The sequence below is a fragment of the Oncorhynchus mykiss genome, chromosome 10 (genome assembly GCF_013265735.2).
Source record: "Oncorhynchus mykiss isolate Arlee chromosome 10, USDA_OmykA_1.1, whole genome shotgun sequence".
In the NCBI taxonomy this organism is placed as follows: Eukaryota; Metazoa; Chordata; class Actinopteri; order Salmoniformes; family Salmonidae; genus Oncorhynchus; species Oncorhynchus mykiss.
This window is the reverse complement of record NC_048574.1, coordinates 49711362-49731502: the sequence shown is the minus strand read 5'-3', so window position 1 is coordinate 49731502 and position 20141 is coordinate 49711362. Positions and strand designations below refer to the sequence as shown.

Sequence of the window (20141 nt, the reverse complement as noted above, 5' to 3'; positions counted from 1 at the left end):
CCTGCATGAACCCATCTAATTGGTTATTGGAACAGTAGCATTGATTTGATACACATTTGATAACATTTCCCTCACAGGGTCTCAGGGGCTAAATTGAATTTCTGTTGTGCCTTATTCACCACAGGGTTTGTGTGAAGGCCATTTCAGGCTGTCAATGTGCTGTCTCCCGTAGTTTGAGATCAGCGCCTTCATTTTGTTGACGTTGAGGGATAGGTTATTTTCCTGGCACCAATCTGCCAGGGCTCTTACCTCATCCCTATAGGCTGTCTTGTCATGTTGAAGACATGGATGTCTAATGGTATGGTACGTTATGCAAAATAGGTCAACTTTGAGCACCTTAATCTTTTTAATGGTTTTGGCAAAAAAAAAAAAAAAAACACTTTCTGAGCACTTCTACCATGGGCAGACATGTATGGGAAGTTTTGTTTAAATCAAAAGGGGTGCCGTCAAAAAGTGATTGAATTAAAATGGATTTACCCTACCTCAACAAAAGGCCAATTTACTCTTGTGTCCTGACTGCTATCACCGGAGGACACTGTGTTACTTGTTTGCATACATTTACCATTGGACTGACAAAAGTTATTATTCAAGTTGCCATGTCCATGACAAGGTCTTGAAACTCAGTTGTATATTCATTATTGTAATCTAATTCCTGTTATTTTTTTGTACAAATAACATCCCTGGTTAATTCTAGGAATTTAGAGTCCGTCATAATGCTTCAAGATATAGGGCAGGGGGCCTCCCGAGTGGCGCAGCTGTCTTAGGCACTGCAGTGCTAGAGGGATCACTACAGATCCGGGTTTGATCCCAGAGTGTTAGGCTGGCTGGGATGTCCTTGTCCCATCGGGCTCTAGCGACTACTTGTGGTGGCTGGGCGCCTGCATGCTGGCTTTGGTCGCCAGCTGTATGGCGTTTCCTCTGACACATTGGTGCAGCTGGCTTCCAGGTTAAGCGAGCAGTGTGTCAAGAACCTGTGCTGCTTGGCGGGGTCGTGTTTTGGAGGACGCATGGCTCTCGACCTTCGCCTCTCCCGAGTCCGTACGGAAGTTGCAGCAATGGGACAAGACTGTAACTACCAATTGGGGAGAAAAAGGGGTAAAAAAAATAGATACTGAGCAGGATTTTGTTATCTCCCCATCACAGAAGGGTTTAGGATAACTTGTTTATCTTGCACTATACAGATATATTTCCTAGTGCAACAGGTCTAGGTTTTGGACACTCCGAGGCAGGGTAAAACACATCATTTTATTAGATTACGAGCCAACAATGGACAGAGGTACAAAAGCCATACCATACACGATCAAACGATTGTATTGTCAACCTTTTACAAGTCAATTATACTGTTGTCTTTCCATTTGTATATTTTGACACAGAGTTCATTGTACTGTCATGGAGGGCCATTAAACATAATCAAAAAATAATATACTACAATGTCACATGCTGTTTCACTCAGTGTGAATATGATGTACTGTTTCATCGTGGCTTTACTTAGTAGAAGTTTTCAATAGACTCATCAGTTTTCCACCGATCTCCATTGTCATTGCATAACTCATATCATACATGAGAGAGGAAATCGCAAGAGACATTTTCAGAACCACTGAGAATAATCTGAGTTTGAATGCTCTCCTACAGGGAGCCTGAACTAGCTATAGGATCACTCCGTTCTGATTCTAAAGCTGTACCCTTCCCATTGTTATGACGAGTAGAATGTTTTCTTTGACCAGAGTTATCATTCGTCAATAATGGAGTGAGATATCACTCACTCCATAGTAAAGATTATGATCTGTCATTTTTCTTAGTCATATGTCTTTGTGCATAATCCTTATAGCAAATTCCGCATCTTTTCCACACATCTTTATTCACCCGAACACTTGTCTCGCGTGATCATCCTTCCAAAATCCTGTCTTGTTCCACTTTACGAGGCTACCCTAATACTGATGTCTTCTAAGCACTGTCAACATTCCACTCACTGTGATATGTGTGAGGCATACGCTAGCCTACAATATGTCTTACACTATATACTGTACAAAAAGGTCAGGCATGAAAACGCGATTTGTACATGTTACCGTATGGACCTGCATTGTCCAAATGTACCAATTAAGCAGTACATAGTACATCAAGGATCCATAATGTACAATACTTAAGAGTGGGGATTAATAACGCTACACAAGTTTACATCTCTGCGATGGCCGGAAGCATGCACGCCCTGATTCTGGCTTCTCTCCAGGCCGAGCGACAGTCAGCGATCCAGTGTGACACCATTGTGTGATGGTCCATGTAGCGAGTGCACTTCCCCCTCTCACCTGCAGGCGCCCTGTCTGGGTTGTTCTGGAACCTCCATGAGAATGAGCTGGAGGCATCAGGTTTCTGCTGGTCTGATGAGGATGTCTCTGGTGGAGCAGGGTCAGGGTTTGGCTTCTTTTGGTCAGTGGGGTCCACCAGCCATAGCTCACGACAGCTGTTTTTGCGCTGGGTCAGGGGCGAGGAACACATGCGGGGGAAACTGTCGGCATGTACCGGGGGTTGTGGTCGACTCTGCGTCACACTCTGACTCCCTTCGCCCATGCGGCCCTGTGAGTCATGGGCGCGACAGGCGGCTGAGAGGAGTCCTTCCCTGTGACCGTAGAGGAACTCCAGGGGGTCAGAGACACTGGGGACAACCCTACTGGAGGTCTGACGTGAACTGACATCCACCGCTCTCTCTGGGCCACTACACTCATTCTGACTCTCCTCCTGCTCTAACTGTGTGTGGCGGCTGACCTTAGAGATCAGAGGCAGACAGGGTGGCACAGGGTCCCTCAGTTTGTGCAGCCTCAGACAAGGCCTCAGGGAGGTCAGAGCGCCCACCGTGAGGATGTCACAGTCAGGTTCGCCCTGGGGGAAGGTTGGTCGGGCGAGCTGGCAGATGGACAGGAAGTAGTCATGGGTAGACAGTGAGTGGGCCTGACCATGGGGAGGGAGGTGGCGGCTGTTGGCCTGGTTCATGTCCTGGACCAGCTCCTCATAGCCCTCCCTGATGGTGGGCAGCCACCTCTTAGCCAGGAGTCTGGAGCGGGGTCGCATGCCTGGGAAACAGGAGGGAGAGAGAGGCTGGTCAGGTCAGTCTCTGAGAATCACTTTTGGTTTTTGCAAAGCTTGGATTGTGGAAAATGTAAACAATGCCATGAGAATTACATATTTTTTAATGAATTATCAATTTGTATCTAATTAAATACAGGCAAAAGTAAAAATCAGGCGAAGTGTAATTGACCATGCTCTTTGTATGTTTTTTAAATGGATAATTGCATATGAAATGCATGTATGTATTTGATTCGTATGTGCAATCATTTACAGGAAAGATGTGCTGAGCCCGTCTCCATGGTAACCTCGCTTTCCCTCATCACATCTCAGCGTGTGCTCATATTAGACACACACACTCACATAAACCTAATAACCCACACATACACCCCACAATCTACCCACCTAATAACCCCCACACACACTCACATAATCCACCCACCTAATGACCCACACATACACCACACAATCCACCCACCTAATAACCCACACATACACCACACAATCTACCCACCTAATAACCCGCACACACACTCACATAATCCACTCACCTAATGACCCACACATACACCACACAATCCACCCACCTAATAACCCACACATACACCACACAATCCACCCACCTAATGACCCACACATACACCACATAATCCACCCACCTAATGACCCACACAATCCACCCACCTAATAACCCACACATACACCACACATTCCACCCACCTAATAACCCACACACACACTCACACAATCCACCCACCTAATGACCCACACATACACCACACTATCCACCCACCTAATATTCCACACATACACCACACAATCCACCCACCTAATAACCCACACATACACCACACAATCCACCCACCTAATAACCCACACATACACCACACAATCCACCCACCTGATAACCCACACATACACCACACAAAAATATGTTCACACACACTAATAAATATATAAAAGCACAGATTAACATTGAGTGGGCTTAAACTACTAGCTTTCCTTTTCATTGAAGGTAACACAGCACAGCTCTCCATTTTAGGACACCATGTAAACAACTCATTATGCCCCTCCCTATTCTCATGTTGTCTCAGGAACAGTGAGCTTAGAAGACAGACTGACAAACCGACAGTCAGACCAGTGTTACTAATTTACGTTAGGCATGGTGACTTCATTCACATAGCAAAACAAATCCCTATTACATAATCTCATCTAGTGTCCTAAAAATATCTTAATTGTTTGCAGAATCTCAAATATAGGTTATGACGTATATTTGTTCTGCACATCCCATAGGGTACCAAAATACTTATTTATTAATGACATTTTAAGCATATCAACTTTTTTGCCGTTGAGCATCATCATCACATACATTGTTTTTTGTGTACTTATTGCCTAGCCATGTACGCAGCTATGATATAACCATTCAATTTCCTCAGGACACCTACCATCTATTAGTATTGCTATCAGTCCAGGTGTCTGGCTTTGCCTGTTTTATGTAGAATGCAGCAGAGCTTCCTACCTGTGTCTTATTTGTGTTTCAGGTGGTGTCGTTTGCTCGTCTTCGTTAGATCTCACCCCGCTTGCTGTCTCTAGCCAAGCTGCCACAGAGCTCTGTGTCTCCGACCGACATACAGCTACAGAACGAAAAGAACGCTTTATCCCACCCCCTTTCTCTCTCTCTCGCTCCCATGGCCTCCCTCTCCTCCCGTAGCCGGCTAAAAATAGCACCTCCATCCCATTTTGTGGCTGAGCATAATCATGTGCCAAATGGATTTTATTGATGTACAGAGTAAGAGTGTGGAAGGTACGCAGAGTGAGTGGAGCGGCAAGAAAGAGAAAGAGAGAAGAGAGTAGGAGGTTAGGCAGGGGGAGGAAAGAGGCGGCAGTTAGAGGAGGATGAGGTCGTGGAGAGGAAGATGAGAGGAGAACAGGATGAGGAGGAGAGGATAATGGTCCCCATGATTCAACACAGGGTCGTGACGCAAGAACACAGGAGTACCCCCAGGGGTGTGTCCTTTCACTGTTGTTGTTCTCTATCTATACTAACGAGATGAAGATCCGAGGAAACAATGTGAGCCTTTTTAAGTATGCAGATGACATGGCTCTGGTAGGACTCTTTTTAAAAAAAGATGCTACGTCAGATGCGGACAGCTATTTTAAACAGACAAACAACCTTCAAGAATGGCGTCGGTCAAGTGCCCTCCACATCAATGTGGAAAAGGCAAAGGAGCTGATCATCAACGGCAACAACTTACCAATGTCCCAACCACTCTCTCTGAACGACCAACCAGAGGGGGTGGTTAAGTGTTTTAAATATCTAGGGACACAAATTGGTAACAAGCTGAGTTTTACAGAGAATGCAGACTGTATTTTTTTTTCTTAATCAGGAAATTAAAGGGGGTTTGGGGTCAGCCAGGATGTTCTGGAGAGTGTGTACTGCATCCTCACCTTCAACATGACAGTCTGGTATGGTCATCTGAGCGTGAGGAGCAAAAGCAAACTGACCAGAATAGTAAACACACCCAGCAAAGTAATTGGTCGACCACATTCTGTTCCACAAAGCAACCAAAAAGAAGACACTGGCTGTCATTAGCGACCCCTCCCACCCTCTACACCCTCAGTTCGAGACGCTTCCCTCTGGCCGGCGCTTCAGAATGCCCATGGCCAAGAAGAACGTGTTCAAACATGAATTAGTTCCCTGTGCTGTTGGACTACTAAATGCAAAGTAAATTGTATCGGTATATGTACTTACTGTATTTAAACGTGTTAACCCTCGCAAGGCTGCAGGCCCAGACAGCATCCCCAGCCGCGCCCTCAGAGCATGCGCAGACCAGCTGGCCGGTGTGTTTACGGACATATTCAATCAATCCCTATACCAGTCTGCTGTTCCCACATGCTTCAAGAGGGCCACCATTGTTCCTGTTCCCAAGAAAGCTAAGGTAACTGAGCTAAACGACTACCGCCCCGTAGCACTCACATCCGTCATCATGAAGTGCTTTGAGAGACTAGTCAAGGACCATATCACCTCCACCCTACCTGACACCCTAGACCCACTCCAATTTGCTTACCGCCCAAATAGGTCCACAGACGATGCAATCTCAACCACACTGCACACTGCCCTAACCCATCTGGACAAGAGGAATACCTACGTGAGAATGCTGTTCATCGACTACAGCTCGGCATTCAACACCATAGTACCCTCCAAGCTCGTCATCAAGCTCGAGACCCTGGGTCTCGACCCCGCCCTGTGCAACTGGGTACTGGACTTCCTGACGGGCCGCCCCCAGGTGGTGAGGGTAGGCAACAACATCTCCTCCCCGCTGATCCTCAACACTGGGGCCCCACAAGGGTGCGTTCTGAGCCCTCTCCTGTACTCCCTGTTCACCCACGACTGCGTGGCCACGCACGCCTCCAACTCAATCATCAAGTTTGCGGACGACACAACAGTGGTAGGCTTGATTACCAACAACGACGAGACGGCCTACAGGGAGGAGGTGAGGGCCCTCGGAGTGTGGTGTCAGGAAAATAACCTCACACTCAACGTCAACAAAACTAAGGAGATGATTGTGGACTTCAGGAAACAGCAGAGGGAACACCCCCCTATCCACATCGATGGAACAGTAGTGGAGAGGGTAGCAAGTTTTAAGTTCCTCGGCATACACATCACAGACAAACTGAATTGGTCCACTCACACAGACAGCATCGTGAAGAAGGCGCAGCAGCGCCTCTTCAACCTCAGGAGGCTGAAGAAATTCGGCTTGTCACCAAAAGCACTCACAAACTTCTACAGATGCACAATCGAGAGCATCCTGGCGGGCTGTATCACCGCCTGGTACGGCAACTGCTCCGCCCTCAACCGTAAGGCTCTCCAGAGGGTAGTGAGGTCTGCACAACGCATCACCGGGGGCAAACTACCTGCCCTCCAGGACACCTACACCACCCGATGTCACAGGAAGGCCATAAAGATCATCAAGGACATCAACCACCCGAGCCACTGCCTGTTCACCCCGCTATCATCCAGAAGGCGAGGTCAGTACAGGTGCATCAAAGCTGGGACCGAGAGACTGAAAAACAGCTTCTATCTCAAGGCCATCAGACTGTTAAACAGCCACCACTAACACTGAGTGGCTGCTGCCAACACACTGACACTGACTCAACTCCAGCCACTTTAATAATGGGAATTGATGGGAAATGATGTAAATATATCACTAGCCACTTTAAACAATGCTACCTTATATAATGTTACTTACCCTACATTATTCATCTCATATGCATACGTATATACTGTACTCTATATCATCGACTGTATCCTTATGTAATACATGTATCACTAGCCACTTTAAACTATGCCACTTTGTTTACATACTCATCTCATTTGTACATACTGTACTCGATACCATCTACTGTATCTTGCCTATGCTGCTCTGTACCATCACTCATTCATATATCCTTATGTACATATTCTTTATCCCCTTACACTGTGTACAAGACAGTAGTTTTGGAATTGTTAGTTAGATTACTTGTTATTACTGCATTGTCGGAACTAGAAGCACAAGCATTTCGCTACACTCGCATTAACATCTGCTAACCACGTGTATGTGACAAATACAATTTGATTGATTGATTGATATCTATCTAGTGCAGCTGGGCCAGTGGTCGTTTGTGAGTTAATGTCTAAATGCTTGTTTCGATATCTCACAATTGGATTTCTCAGGCGATCACAAATGCTGAAGTAACCGATCACACAATGTCTGTCGGAGACAAACAGGTGGCGAATAAGGTGAGCCCATCCCTCCTTCTGAGGCGCCACTCGCCCGCCCTATGGTCATTCTCGCATCTCCTCCTTGCGGAAATGATCACGACGGCTACTGAAGCTTTCCTCAGCATGACTTAAATTCCTCAATTCCTACATAACAGTTCAGAGGCGAATGTTGAGGTCTTCCCTGCCGTACGTAGGACCTCAGCTCTTATCGACAGAAAACAATGAAATAACACATTTGGAATCATGTGGTAAACAAAAAAGTGTTAAACAAATCAAAATCTATTTTATATTTGAGATCTATTTGAGTAGCCACCCTTTGCCTTGACAGCTTTGCACACTCTTGCAAAGCTGTCTAGTAAATCCATGTGCACTTGTTGGGTTAGGCAGACCAACTGGGTTCAGCCCCCAGGCTTCTCGGTCAAGGGTATTTACCTGCAAGAAGGCTAACCTGGCCCCCACGCACTGTGCTAGCTACAGCACACCTTTACCACAAGGTACAGTATCTTGATTTGATTACGTAAGTATTCAACCTCCTGCTAGAATCACCTTTGGCATTGATTACAGCTGTGAGTCTTTTTGGGTAAGTCTCCAAGAGCTTTGCACACCCAGATTTTACAATATTTGCATATTAGTCTTTATAAAAAAAAATATTCAAGCTCTGTAAGGTTGTTGATCATTGATACACAGACATTTGGTCTTGCCATAGATTTTTAAGCCAATTTAAGTCAAAGCTGTATCTAGGCCACAAACATTCAATGTCGTATTTGTAAGCAACTCTATTGTATATTGATGTGACGCAATCTCAATCACACTCCACACTGCCCTTTCACACCTGGACACAAGGAACACCTATGTGAAAATGCTGTTCATTGACTACAGCTCAGTGTTCAACACCATAGTGACCACAAAGCTCATCACTAAGCTAACCTTAAACATTTCCCTATGCAACTGGATCCTGGACTTCCTGACAGGCCGCCCCCAGGTAGTAAGGGTAGGCAACAACACATCTGCCACGCTGATCCTCAACATGGGGCCCCCTCAGGGGTGCATGTTTAGTCCCCTCCTGTACTCCCTGTTCACCCACGACTGTGTGGCCAAGCACGACTCCAACACCATCATTAAGTTTGCTGACGACACAACGGTGGTAGGCATGATCACCGACAACGTTGAAACAGCCTATAGGCAGGAGGTCAGAGACCTGGCAGTGTGGTGCCAGGACAACAACCTCTCCCTCAATGTGAGCAAGACAAAGGAGATGATCGTGGACTGCAGGAAAAGGATGGCCGAACACGCCCCCATTCACATCGACGGGGCTGTAGTGGAACGGGTCGATAGTTTCAAATTCCTTGGTGTCCACATCAACAAACACAGCTAGAAAGTTGTGAAGAGGGAACGACAACACCTATCCCCCCTCAGGAGATTTGGCCTGGGTCCCCAGATCCTCAAAATGTTCTACAGCTGCACCATCGAGAGCATCCTGACAGGTTGCGTCACCGTAAGGCGCTACAGAGGATAGTGCGTACAGCCCAGTACATCACTGGGGCCAAGCTTCCTGCCATCCAGGACCTATATACTAGGCGGTATCAGAGGAAGGCCCAAAAAATGTCAAATAGACTGTTCTCTCTGCTACCACACTGCAAGTGGTACCGGAGTGCCAAATATAGGTCCAAAAGGCTCCTTAACTGCTTCTACCCCCAAGTCATAAGACTGCTGAACAATTAATCAAATGGCCACCCAGACTATTTTTATTGACACCCCCATAGTCACTTTAACCCAACCTACATGTACAAATTACCTCGATTAACCCGTACCCCCGCACATTGACTCGGTACCAGTACCCCCTGTATATAGCCTCATTATAGTTATTTTATTGTGTTACTTTTGTACTTAATTTTTTTGTACTTCAATTTATTTAGTCAATATTTTCTTAACTCTACCAACTGCATTGTTGTTTAAGGGTTGTAAGTAAGCATTTCATGTTAAGGTCTACCTGTTGTATTCGGCGCATGTGACAAATGAAATGGCACAGATATCAAGACGGATCCTCTATCTCTATGGGGGATGATTTTTCATGAGCACAGTTCCTGCCCACATTTTAAGCCCTGCCTTCCCACACTTGTGATGTGTTAGAAGGGATGTTTGTCTGAAGAGGACCCCACCCCGGAATTGTTTTTCCCCTCCGTCATTGAAACCAGACCCTAGGCACTCTCTGTTACCTAGGGTCTGGTATTCAAGACTAATACCTACCTTTACTCATCAATCAATGTGTCGCTTACCACATGGTCATATCACATAATCACTTATATCAGATGGTGTACAGTATCAGATGGATTGAAAATGATATTACACAGGAACGTGAGGACCCTATATTCAATCACATCCACTGTTTGGGTTTCTGATGAAAGTTGAACACGTCCAGTCCTTTTACTCTGCATGAATGCATGTAGCCTATTCAATGAAACAATGTGAAATTAAATTATAATTCATATCAAATTGACTTTCTGGATGTGTGGAATTGCTGTTTTTGACTGATCCCAGAAACCCATATAGATACATGAGACACGAAAAAGCAATCAGGTGGAGGTTAAAGACAAAAAACAACATCAAACAGATGGCTGGAACAAGCCATAGAAAAACAATCTACCTAAAGAGACATAATAGCCTATATAAAAATGTATTCTTCAAATTCTCTTCAGAAAAGGAATAAAAAAATATTTGTAACGGCAGTGGTACACATTCATCTTTTGAAAGTAAGGCTACAAACAAAAGTGAAACTTTCCATGGTATAGCCTATATTATTGTACCCACCATGAATTGCATCTACAGTAAATGTTGAAATATCTGGCTAGAAGACAAGACAGTCATTAGTGCCACCCTGTGGACACCGCAAGGTGTTCAGCGTCGTAGAGAGCTTAGTTCTCCACTGCACATTATTATTACCTCATTACTACTGGGAGAGCAAGAGATGGTTTGGCATTGCAGGCCTACATATTCCTGAGAATGTATTTTATTTGGTACGCAATCTTCATTATGTGGATACTAGCATTCTTTACCATTCCTGACACAGTTCAAAAGTCAAAGGAGGACAACAGTAGTATATTTCAATTGCAGTTTTATTACATTATCAGATTATCAGGTATGAAAACATACAGTTTATGTTGTTGTTTCCATTGACAAATGTGTTAGAATACTACAAGGTGATTGTGCTGCTGCTAGTCCTATGAGCACATGGCTCATGCACCTGCGTGTGAAAAGCACTAAACATTTGGCATTATATAGGCTGCGTAGTAATTATATGCCCAGTATGATACAGCTAGCAAACTGTATTAGTAGATAATGACAACATGACAATAACAGTAGCTTTAGATGATGTAATGAGATGGAGGAGGGGATGGGATTAGTGGGCGGATTGCTGGGCAATCAGACGTCACTAGATGCAGAATTTCGTCTGGAGGGAGAGGAAAGAAAGTTGTCCTCGACAGGCAGCCAGTCTCAGTCAGGGGTTCAATAACATGGGCCTGGTTTCATTGAAAGCCCTCTCACCACGTCAAGGTACAGGTCGAGAGGAGGTTTGTTTTTAATTAAGGCCTTTAACCCCCTACTCTATCTTTGTAGTGCTTGACCTGATGGGACTTGGATAGGTGTAGCAATATGGCAATATGACTCAACCCTGCTGTGTAATGGACTCCGGGACACTTCTGCCATATTACATACACAAATCTAGAACCTCTAGATATACAAACACTAACTAGAAACCAATGTCTAATTCCATACCAACCCTGGCCTAAAATTTGATTTGGAATTGGACACAAAGGATTCATGGCTACGGATAAGGGGTTAAGGACCAGTAAGTCTAACTGGTCAACTGAACAGTCAATTGAAAATTTTACCTGCAATGAATACATTTAATGTGCAAATGTATACATTTACAGCCAATTCAAGCAAGTTTCAAATATTTACCAGCAAACAAATGGAAAATATACAAATATTTACATGCTTGTAAATGTTAGTTGGAATACAAGACATATAACTATGCTATATACTTACCAAACAACTTACCAACTTCACAGCCAATGTCTGCAAAAAAAACACATTTATACAAGTTATTTACAATAACATACAATATACAACAAGACGCAACGTAGTAAAATACCTACCGTCTTGAGGTGGGAAGCTGGCCAAGCAGTGAAAACAAGGATGGGGAAAACATCAGACAAAACAGATGACGGACAGACAAATTCACGCACATTGGCAACATGAGACAAACAAGACACATGAAAATGCTTGCCACATCTCCTGCACCAGGCCACCTCCTTACCTTTTCTCACATATTTCCAACAGAGGCAGTGGACGATGACCTCTGTTGTGTCGAGCTTGGCAGGCCTGGACCCAGGACGGGGACTGGAATCGGGACTGGGAAATGGTGCCTGAAAACAAGAGAAATATGTTTTCTCATGGATTTCTGATGGTATTGTGCCAAGAGGGTTCCTCATCTCTGCAGAGAGTAAGACAATAGCAAGAAAATCGAACATCAGTAAATAAACTTTTATATCGTTGGTGACGGAATATAGCCTGTAATGTTATTACCTTGTTCCAGAGTTCACGACCTCGGTCACTAAAGATGACCTCAGGGAACAACACCGCCTTTGAAGAAGTAGAAAGTAATGATCTCCCGCAGACGGATTGCCTCTCTTGCTGCATTGTTGGACCCCATCCTTGAAACATCCTGCAGAGCAGCAGACTTCTCCTCTGGCACACAGTGGCGATCTACAGATCCCCTCCTGGTCCTCATGTCCATCCTCATGAAGTTATGCAGGACACAGATGGCCCTGGTCACCCAACCTTGCAGTGCCCTACACGGTAACTGTAGGCAGGAATCTCCAGTTAGAAGATAATGTATAGATAATGGACTTTTATATCACCAGGTCATTGTGGATTACTAAAGTATTCTTTCCCTTATATCAAATCATGATAACATTGGATTGATAGATGCATGTGCACATGCAGGATAATATCAAGGATAGCATCACATATGAATACATAAATACCACTTGAAGCTTGATGAGTTGAACATTTGAATCAGCTGTGCAGTGCTAATGTAAAAACAAAAATGTGCCCCCTTTGAGTCCCCAGGACCAGGACTGAGAACCACTGCTCTTTATTGTGACCTCTTCCTCTGCAGACAGGCTCTCTGTATATGAGGACAGAAAACCTCATAAGAAACAGACTTCCTTATACACAAATTAGACCACACTGAATATTATGTTATTATTATCTCTGTCCTCACTGCTAGGGACTGGAAGTACACAAAAGTACCTGCCCTATCCAGAATAGCCTAACGTTACTCTTGTTGGATTCTGTATTTTACATTATAGCCATTAGCATATATATGATTAAATATGATCTGATGTTGGTTGTGGGAGGTGTCTGCATTTGTGCACTGGAGCATCATTATGAGATTAAACAACTGCTTGCTACTTGCCTGTTTGTGTGTGACAAGAACTGAGTAACATGGTGTGACCTGCATGTTGCAAAACTGTAGATAACAGCCCAGCAGATGCTTTGTCCTTGTGTTTGTATGTAGCAATATTGAGCACATGGTGTGACTTGCTGTATCTTACAAAGTTGTGATAGGGAGGGGTGGTCATCACAAGGTTTAACTGAAATGGAAAAATACTGAACAACACAATAGCAGGAACTGAGCAACTGTTATAACTAGGCTGTGATACCAGAACAGTAAGGATCTATCTATACATCGACGGAGGGAGGACTCCAAGAAGCGCCAAGAGGCGGGGACCCGCCTGAGCGCCTGCGATAGGCTGGGCAAGTTTAAACCACGCCCAGCCTCTACTGTGATAGGCCAACAGAAGGGTTGGGACAATGTCTATCACAGTATAAGAACACTGTTTACATACATCTTGTCAGTTATCTGTTCTGCCCTGCGTGGTATTACAGTGAGCTGTATATACGAAAGTTGCATTTGCCATTTATTACTTAGCTAATAAAAAATAGATAGTATACAATCGGTGACTCATTGTTATATTTATCCTGATACCAGATTTGAATTTATGCAATTCTAACACTCTCACTTTGACAGTTGGGGCTGCTATCCTTTCACACTCCTCCATGGCTGTTAGCTAGCTACCTACAAATGCAGGTAGCTAGCGGTGATAAAAACATCAAGATAGCTAACGCTAGCTAATATGAAGTTGGGTTGCTGGTGATATTTAATTCACTTAGCTAGCTATTTATCTATACAGTATGCAAAGTTGGCTAGATAGCTAACTACTGTTAGCAGCTCATTTGAGTTAGTCTGCACTGTGACGTTAGCTAATAAAACAAAGTTGTTGTTTTTTACATTTTAGAAATGTATTTACTTAAAAAAACTCTTGTAGCTACCCATCCCGGATCCGGGAGAATTGTCATCAACTGACACTAAGTAGCATAACGCAACGGAAAAAAATCTTACTAGAAAATATTAATGTTCATGAAATCACAAGTGAAATATATTCAAACACACCTTAGCCTTTTGTTAATCACTCTGTCATCTCAGATTTTGAAAATATGCTTTACAGCCAAAGCAAGACAAGCATTTGTGTAAATTTATCAATAGCCTAGCATAGCATTATTGCTAGCAGCAGGCATTCTGGTCACGAAAATCAGAAAAGCAATCAAATTAAATCGTTTACCTTTGATGAGCTTTGGATGTTTTCACTCACAAGACTCCCAGTTAGATAGCAAATGTTCCTTTTTTTCCAGAAAAATTATTTTTACAACTCTGAAAAATATTCCAAATTAGCTCCATAATATCGACAGAAACATGGCAAACGTTGTTTATAATCAATCCTCAAGGTGTTTTTCAAATATCTATTTGATAATATATCAACCGGGACATAGCTTTTTTTCAGTAAGACCGGGTTGAAAAATGGCTACCTCTTGTCTTTTGCGCAAGAAATACACAAAGAGCCATCAGGTGGACACTGACTCAATGTTATCGCTCAGGCTCATTTTTTCAAAATAAAAGCCTGAAACTATGTCTTGTGATACTAGACACATTAAGGAAGCCATAGAAAAAGGAATATCGTTGATATCCCATTCACTGCTCAATAGGGAAGCATAGGAAGGGACTCTTATTTAGAAACCGCTGCGTTCATGATTGGATTTTTCTCATTCTTTTGCCAGCAAAATCAGTTATGTTATACTCGCAGACAATATCTTTACAGTTTTGGAAACTTTAGAGTGTTTTCTATCCTAAGCTGTCAATTATATGCATATTCTATTTTCTGGTCCTGAAAATAGCCTGTTTACTTTGGGAACGTTATTTTTCCAAAAATAAAAAAAATGACCCCTAGATTCAACAGTTACTTGAATAGGTTCTCCCAGCCATGTGGACGATTGGAAACAGGGCAGCAAAAAAATGTGTTAGTCACCAGAGCGTTTTAGAGCATTTTACTGTGTAAATATTTACCCATTTAATAACTAGACCTTCATACAAACTTGCTATGCTGAATACTTGGCACACAAGGTGCTGCCATATCATGTCAGAAAGCCCAGAAGGGAGTCACTCTGTGCGGTCTAAACGGCACCCGGCTTACTTGTGAGCGAGCGCCTCTGAGGTGAAATAGAACTAGAACTGCCTGTGTCCTCCTTCCTTCCCGACCGCTTCGAGGTAACCAAGCTACCAGCATAGCAATGGACACGTTGGTTCGTGGCCTTGAAAATCCGGTCAGAATGTTGCAAATTCGAGCAACAGCCCTAGCAACAAAAATTTGAACTCATAGAATCCCATTGTGTCTTAGGGGGGGCATTATTTGGCACGACATCAAAGCTCCACCACCATATTTTACAGTGAGTATGGGGTTATTTTCTGTTTATGCATTTTCATTTCGAAGCCAAACGCACCACTGGTGTGCATGGCCAAAGAGCTTAATTTTCATTTTAATCCAAGAAAGCCTGGAGTTTGCTCAATGGCATTGGCACTTTGAATGGAACTGGTGCTTTGGTCAGATGACATGAAAACCAGTGGCCATGCACACCCAATGTGTTCTCCAACTCATAAAACATCTTAGTAGGTGAGATATTGAAAGGTATTGAAAGCCCCTACCTTTTTGAGAATTTGTTTTATAACTTGTTTAACAAAAGCTATTGCTCAGAGAAAGATAATTAGTATAAAATAATATGATTTACCAATTATGTAGCATACAATATACAGTGCATTCAGAAAGTATTCAGACCCCTTGACGTTTTCCACATTTTGTTACTTTACAGCCTTATTCTAAAATCGATTAAATACACATTTTCCCTCAGCAATCTACACACAATACCCCATAATGACTAAGCAAAAACAGGTTTTTAGAAATTTTTGAAAATATATAAAAAATGTGCTATTAGACATGGAATTGAGCTCAGGTGCATCCTGTTTCCATTGATCATCCTTGAGATGTTTCCACAACTTGATTGGAGTCCACCTGTGGTAAATTCAATTGATTGGACATGATTTGGAAAGGCACACACCTATCTGTATAATGTCCCACAGTTTGCAGTGCATGCCAAAGCAAAAACTAAGCCTTAAGGTCGAAGGAATTGTCCTAGAGCTCCAAGACAGGACTGTGTAGAGGCAAAAATCTGGGCAAGGGTACCAAAACAGCTTTGAAGTTCCCCAAGAACACAGTGGCCTCCATCATTCTTAAATGGAAGAAGTTTGGAACCACCAAGACTCTTCCTAGAGCTGGCCGCCCGGTCAAACTGAGTAATCGGAGGAGAAAGGCCTTCATCAGGGAGGCCACTCTGACAGAGCTCCAGAGTTCCTCTGTGGAGATGGGACAAACTTCCAGAAAGACATTCATTTCTGCAGCACTCCACCAATCAGGCCTTTACGGTAGAGTGGCCAGACAGAAGCCTCTCCTCAGTAAAAGGCACATGACAGCCTGCTTGGAGGTTGCCAAAAGGCACCTAAAGGACTCCTAGACCATGACAAACAAGATTATCTGGTCTGTACAGAGAGATCCTTGATGAAAACCTGCTCCAGAGTGCTCAGGACCTCAGACTGGGGCAAAGGTTCACCTAAGGGTAAGTTGAGCCAATAGCCATGGGCCACCATACCCCATACAAATTATGATAAATGTTGTCCGTTTTATGTATAATATCCATAGTTTTTTTGCAGTGTGTCATGCATATGAACTCAACTGCATTTTTAATGTTACAGAGCAGACATTATCATTCCCTCTGCATACAAAAGTAAAGCAAGCAGGGGTCTAGCCCCCTTGAGGTTTTTGAAAGAGCAGGTAAGGAAGTGAGAAAAGGGAAGAAGTCTATTTGAGGTGCAGCAAGGAATTTAACAATAGACAAAGATAACACTGAAGAAGTGCATTGACAAAAAAAAGAAAACTAACATGTAACTGCGAAAGAGAGGCTATGATGGAGTAGCAGAGGCTCACAACCCAGCTAACCATTCTAGGGAGAGAACATTTTTGTAATGTTATCCGAAATGTTCCCCTAATGTTTGAGTGTCCAGTTTTCCCATAGTCAGGGGAACATTCTATCTATGTCAACCTTTTTTAGCATGTTTTGGTGTTGAAGTTACATTCCCTTAATGTCAAACAGAACTTATCTAGAACGTGGTTATAATGTGCAAGTTTAATGTTCTAGACACGTTTCATGGGAACGCTGCAAGAACATTCCTGTGTCCTTTTCTCTGAGGTTTAGGAGAATATTCCAGCAACCATCCCAGCAAACATACATAGAACATAGTTACCATGATCTCAGAATATAAGTTATTCATGTTCCAGACACGTTTCAAGAACATTTCTGTGTACCAGTTGTCACCTGATGGTTCCAAAGAAAAGTGTTTTTATTACACCCTGTTACTGTTACTCATCAAGATCCTGATTAGCAAACTTCTAATCCATTTGCAGTGCTTTTTGTCTGTTGGCAAGGTTAGCGATACCCACACATAATGCTTTTAATATAGTGTTTCCAACATACATATTTGACATGCATGATTACATATTCATTTATACAGTAATTATCTGGGATTTGAACTCATAACATCTTGGTTCACAGAATTCAGAGCTTCCTGCTATGCCATTATGTCAGTATCAGTTACTTTGACTATTCTCTCATCATTGATTTACTTTACTTATTTCAATCATTTTAGGGCTTTCTGTATAGTCTAATGTTGGTGGGGCATATTAACCTGTTTTACTGATACTCCTGAATCACTATCATCAACAAAAGCTTTTCTTGAGTGTACTTTAAACAGAGCTGAGTGCCTAGGGAGGAGGTGTTAGGGTTTCTTCTGGACAGGGCCCAACTATTCTAGCCTAATAAACACATGCTCCAGAGATATCCCTTATTGGGCCGGTGGTTAGGCTGTTTGTCATTGATGCTGGTGTCTTTGAGTTCAAGACCTTCTAGGGCAGTTACCCTACACTCACATGTTTGGTAATATATGTTCATGTGTTTATTCGGTATAATCCTAAATAGCTGTGCATCCTTAAAGAGAACTCTATTATCTTTTTGAAATCTGCACCACATACTGTATACCTTGTGGAACAAACATGTCTCTGATTAGGAATCACATCAGCTCTCTATCTGGAACATTCCTAATGTGTTGCAACACATGGCCAAGATGGTAGTGAAAAGATGCTCGACTATGCATATAATTGACAGCTTTGGAAAGAAAACACTCTGATGTTTCCAAAACTGCAAAGATATTGTCTGTGAGTGCCACAGAACTGATGTTACAGGCGAAACCCAGATAAAAATCAAATCAGGAAGTGCCGCATTTTTTGAAACCGCCTCATGAACAATGACTCCTTATATGGCTGTGAAGGAGCTAGGAGTCAGCTTACGTTTTCCACGTTTTCCCCAAGGTGTCTACAGCATTGTGACGTATTTGTAGGCATATCATTGGAAGATTGACCATAAGAGACTACATCTACCAGGTGGTCGCTTGGTGTCCTCCGTTGCAATTATTGCGTAATCTCCAGCTGCAGTATTTTCCGTTTGCTTCTGATGAGAAGCCAACTGCCACCACTGAAAAACACCTTGAGGATTGATTCTAAACAACGTTTACCATGTTTCTGTCGATATTATGGAGCTAATTTGGAAAAAAGTTTGGCGTTGTAAGTGACTGCATTTTCCGGTCTTTTTCTTAGCCAAACGTGATGAACAAAACGGAGCTATTTCGTCTACATAAATAATATTTTGGGGAAAAAATGAACATTTGCTATCTAACTAAGAGTCTCGTCATTGAAAACATCCGAAGTTCTTCAAAGGTAAATTATTTTATTTGAATGCTTTTCTTGTTTTTGTGAAAATGTTGCCTGCTGAATGCTAGGCTTAATGCTATGCTAGGCTATCAGTACTCTTACACAAATGCTTGTGTAGCTTTGGTTGAAAAGCATATTTTGAACATCTGAGATGACAGTGTTGTTAACAAAAGGCTAAGCTTGTGTTTGAATATATTTATTTCATTTCATTTGCGATTTTCATGAATAGGAAACGTTGCATTATGGTAATGAGCTTGAGGCTATGATTACGCTCCCGGATACGGGATTGCTCGACGCTAGAGGTTAAAGGTAATCCTACAGATTCCCATCTTTCAAACTCATTTGAATTAGAACAGATAAGTGTGTTGTAACTGTCATTAACATATAGTGCTGAGAACGTGATGACTCCCTTAGCAGGTCTCAAGCCCAGGCCAGCAGCATCAATGACAAACACCCTAACCACTGTCCCAATAAGGGTTATCTCTAGGGCATGTATAGTTAGTCTATAGTCTAGTCTATAGTCTAGTATAGTTAGGTCCTGTCCAGAAGAAACCCTAACCTCTCTTCCCTACGCACTTGTGTAGATCTGAAACAACTTGATAGGTGTAAGTAGTAGGGTGAATGCACTTTCAAACTAAATTCCAGCTCTGTTAAAAGTATTTTATTGATAATAGTGATTCAGGAGTATCAGTAAAACAGGTTTATATGCCCCACCAACATTAGACACCTATACACAAAGCCCTTAAATTGCTGTGAAATAAGTCAATCAAATAAATGATGACACAATCTTCAGAATAATGGCTATCTGACACGGACATGGCCACCATGTCCCTGCCTGATATCCATTAATCTGACTATTGAGAGCAGGAAGATTGGAGTACCGTAGACCAAGAGGTTGTGAGTTCAAATCCCAGGTGAGGACATGTTGAATAAGAGTTAGTGCTTATAACTTACATATTTGACACACATGATTACACTTTGCAAGTTCAATTATTCACTGTGTGTGAGAGTATACCCAACTCTGCCAACAGACAAAGAGCTATCAGTGG

At 42.9% G+C, this 20141-nt stretch overlaps 2 protein-coding genes across 2 annotated transcripts in view; both read right to left on the bottom strand.

Moving 5' to 3' along the window:
• Window positions 1–1225: 1225 nt before the first annotated feature.
• Window positions 1226–5652, bottom strand: LOC110534194. Its single transcript, XM_021618912.2, has 2 exons — window positions 4577–5652; window positions 1226–3065 (listed from the first exon to the last, which is right to left on the bottom strand). The coding sequence occupies exon 2, from the start codon at window positions 3061–3063 to the stop codon at window positions 2173–2175; it is 891 nt and encodes a 296-aa protein (XP_021474587.1). The 5' UTR covers window positions 3064–3065; window positions 4577–5652; the 3' UTR covers window positions 1226–2172.
• Window positions 5653–10932: 5280 nt separating this feature from the next.
• Window positions 10933–20141, bottom strand: part of LOC110533139 (A disintegrin and metalloproteinase with thrombospondin motifs 2) — a 59691-nt gene continuing 50482 nt past the window's right edge. The window contains exons 23-25 of the transcript XR_005034166.1: window positions 12407–12683; window positions 12138–12246; window positions 10933–11896 (exon numbers count right to left, since the gene is read on the bottom strand). The gene's annotated coding sequence lies outside the window, so the exon portion shown is untranslated. The remainder of the gene's footprint in view (window positions 11897–12137; window positions 12247–12406; window positions 12684–20141) is intronic.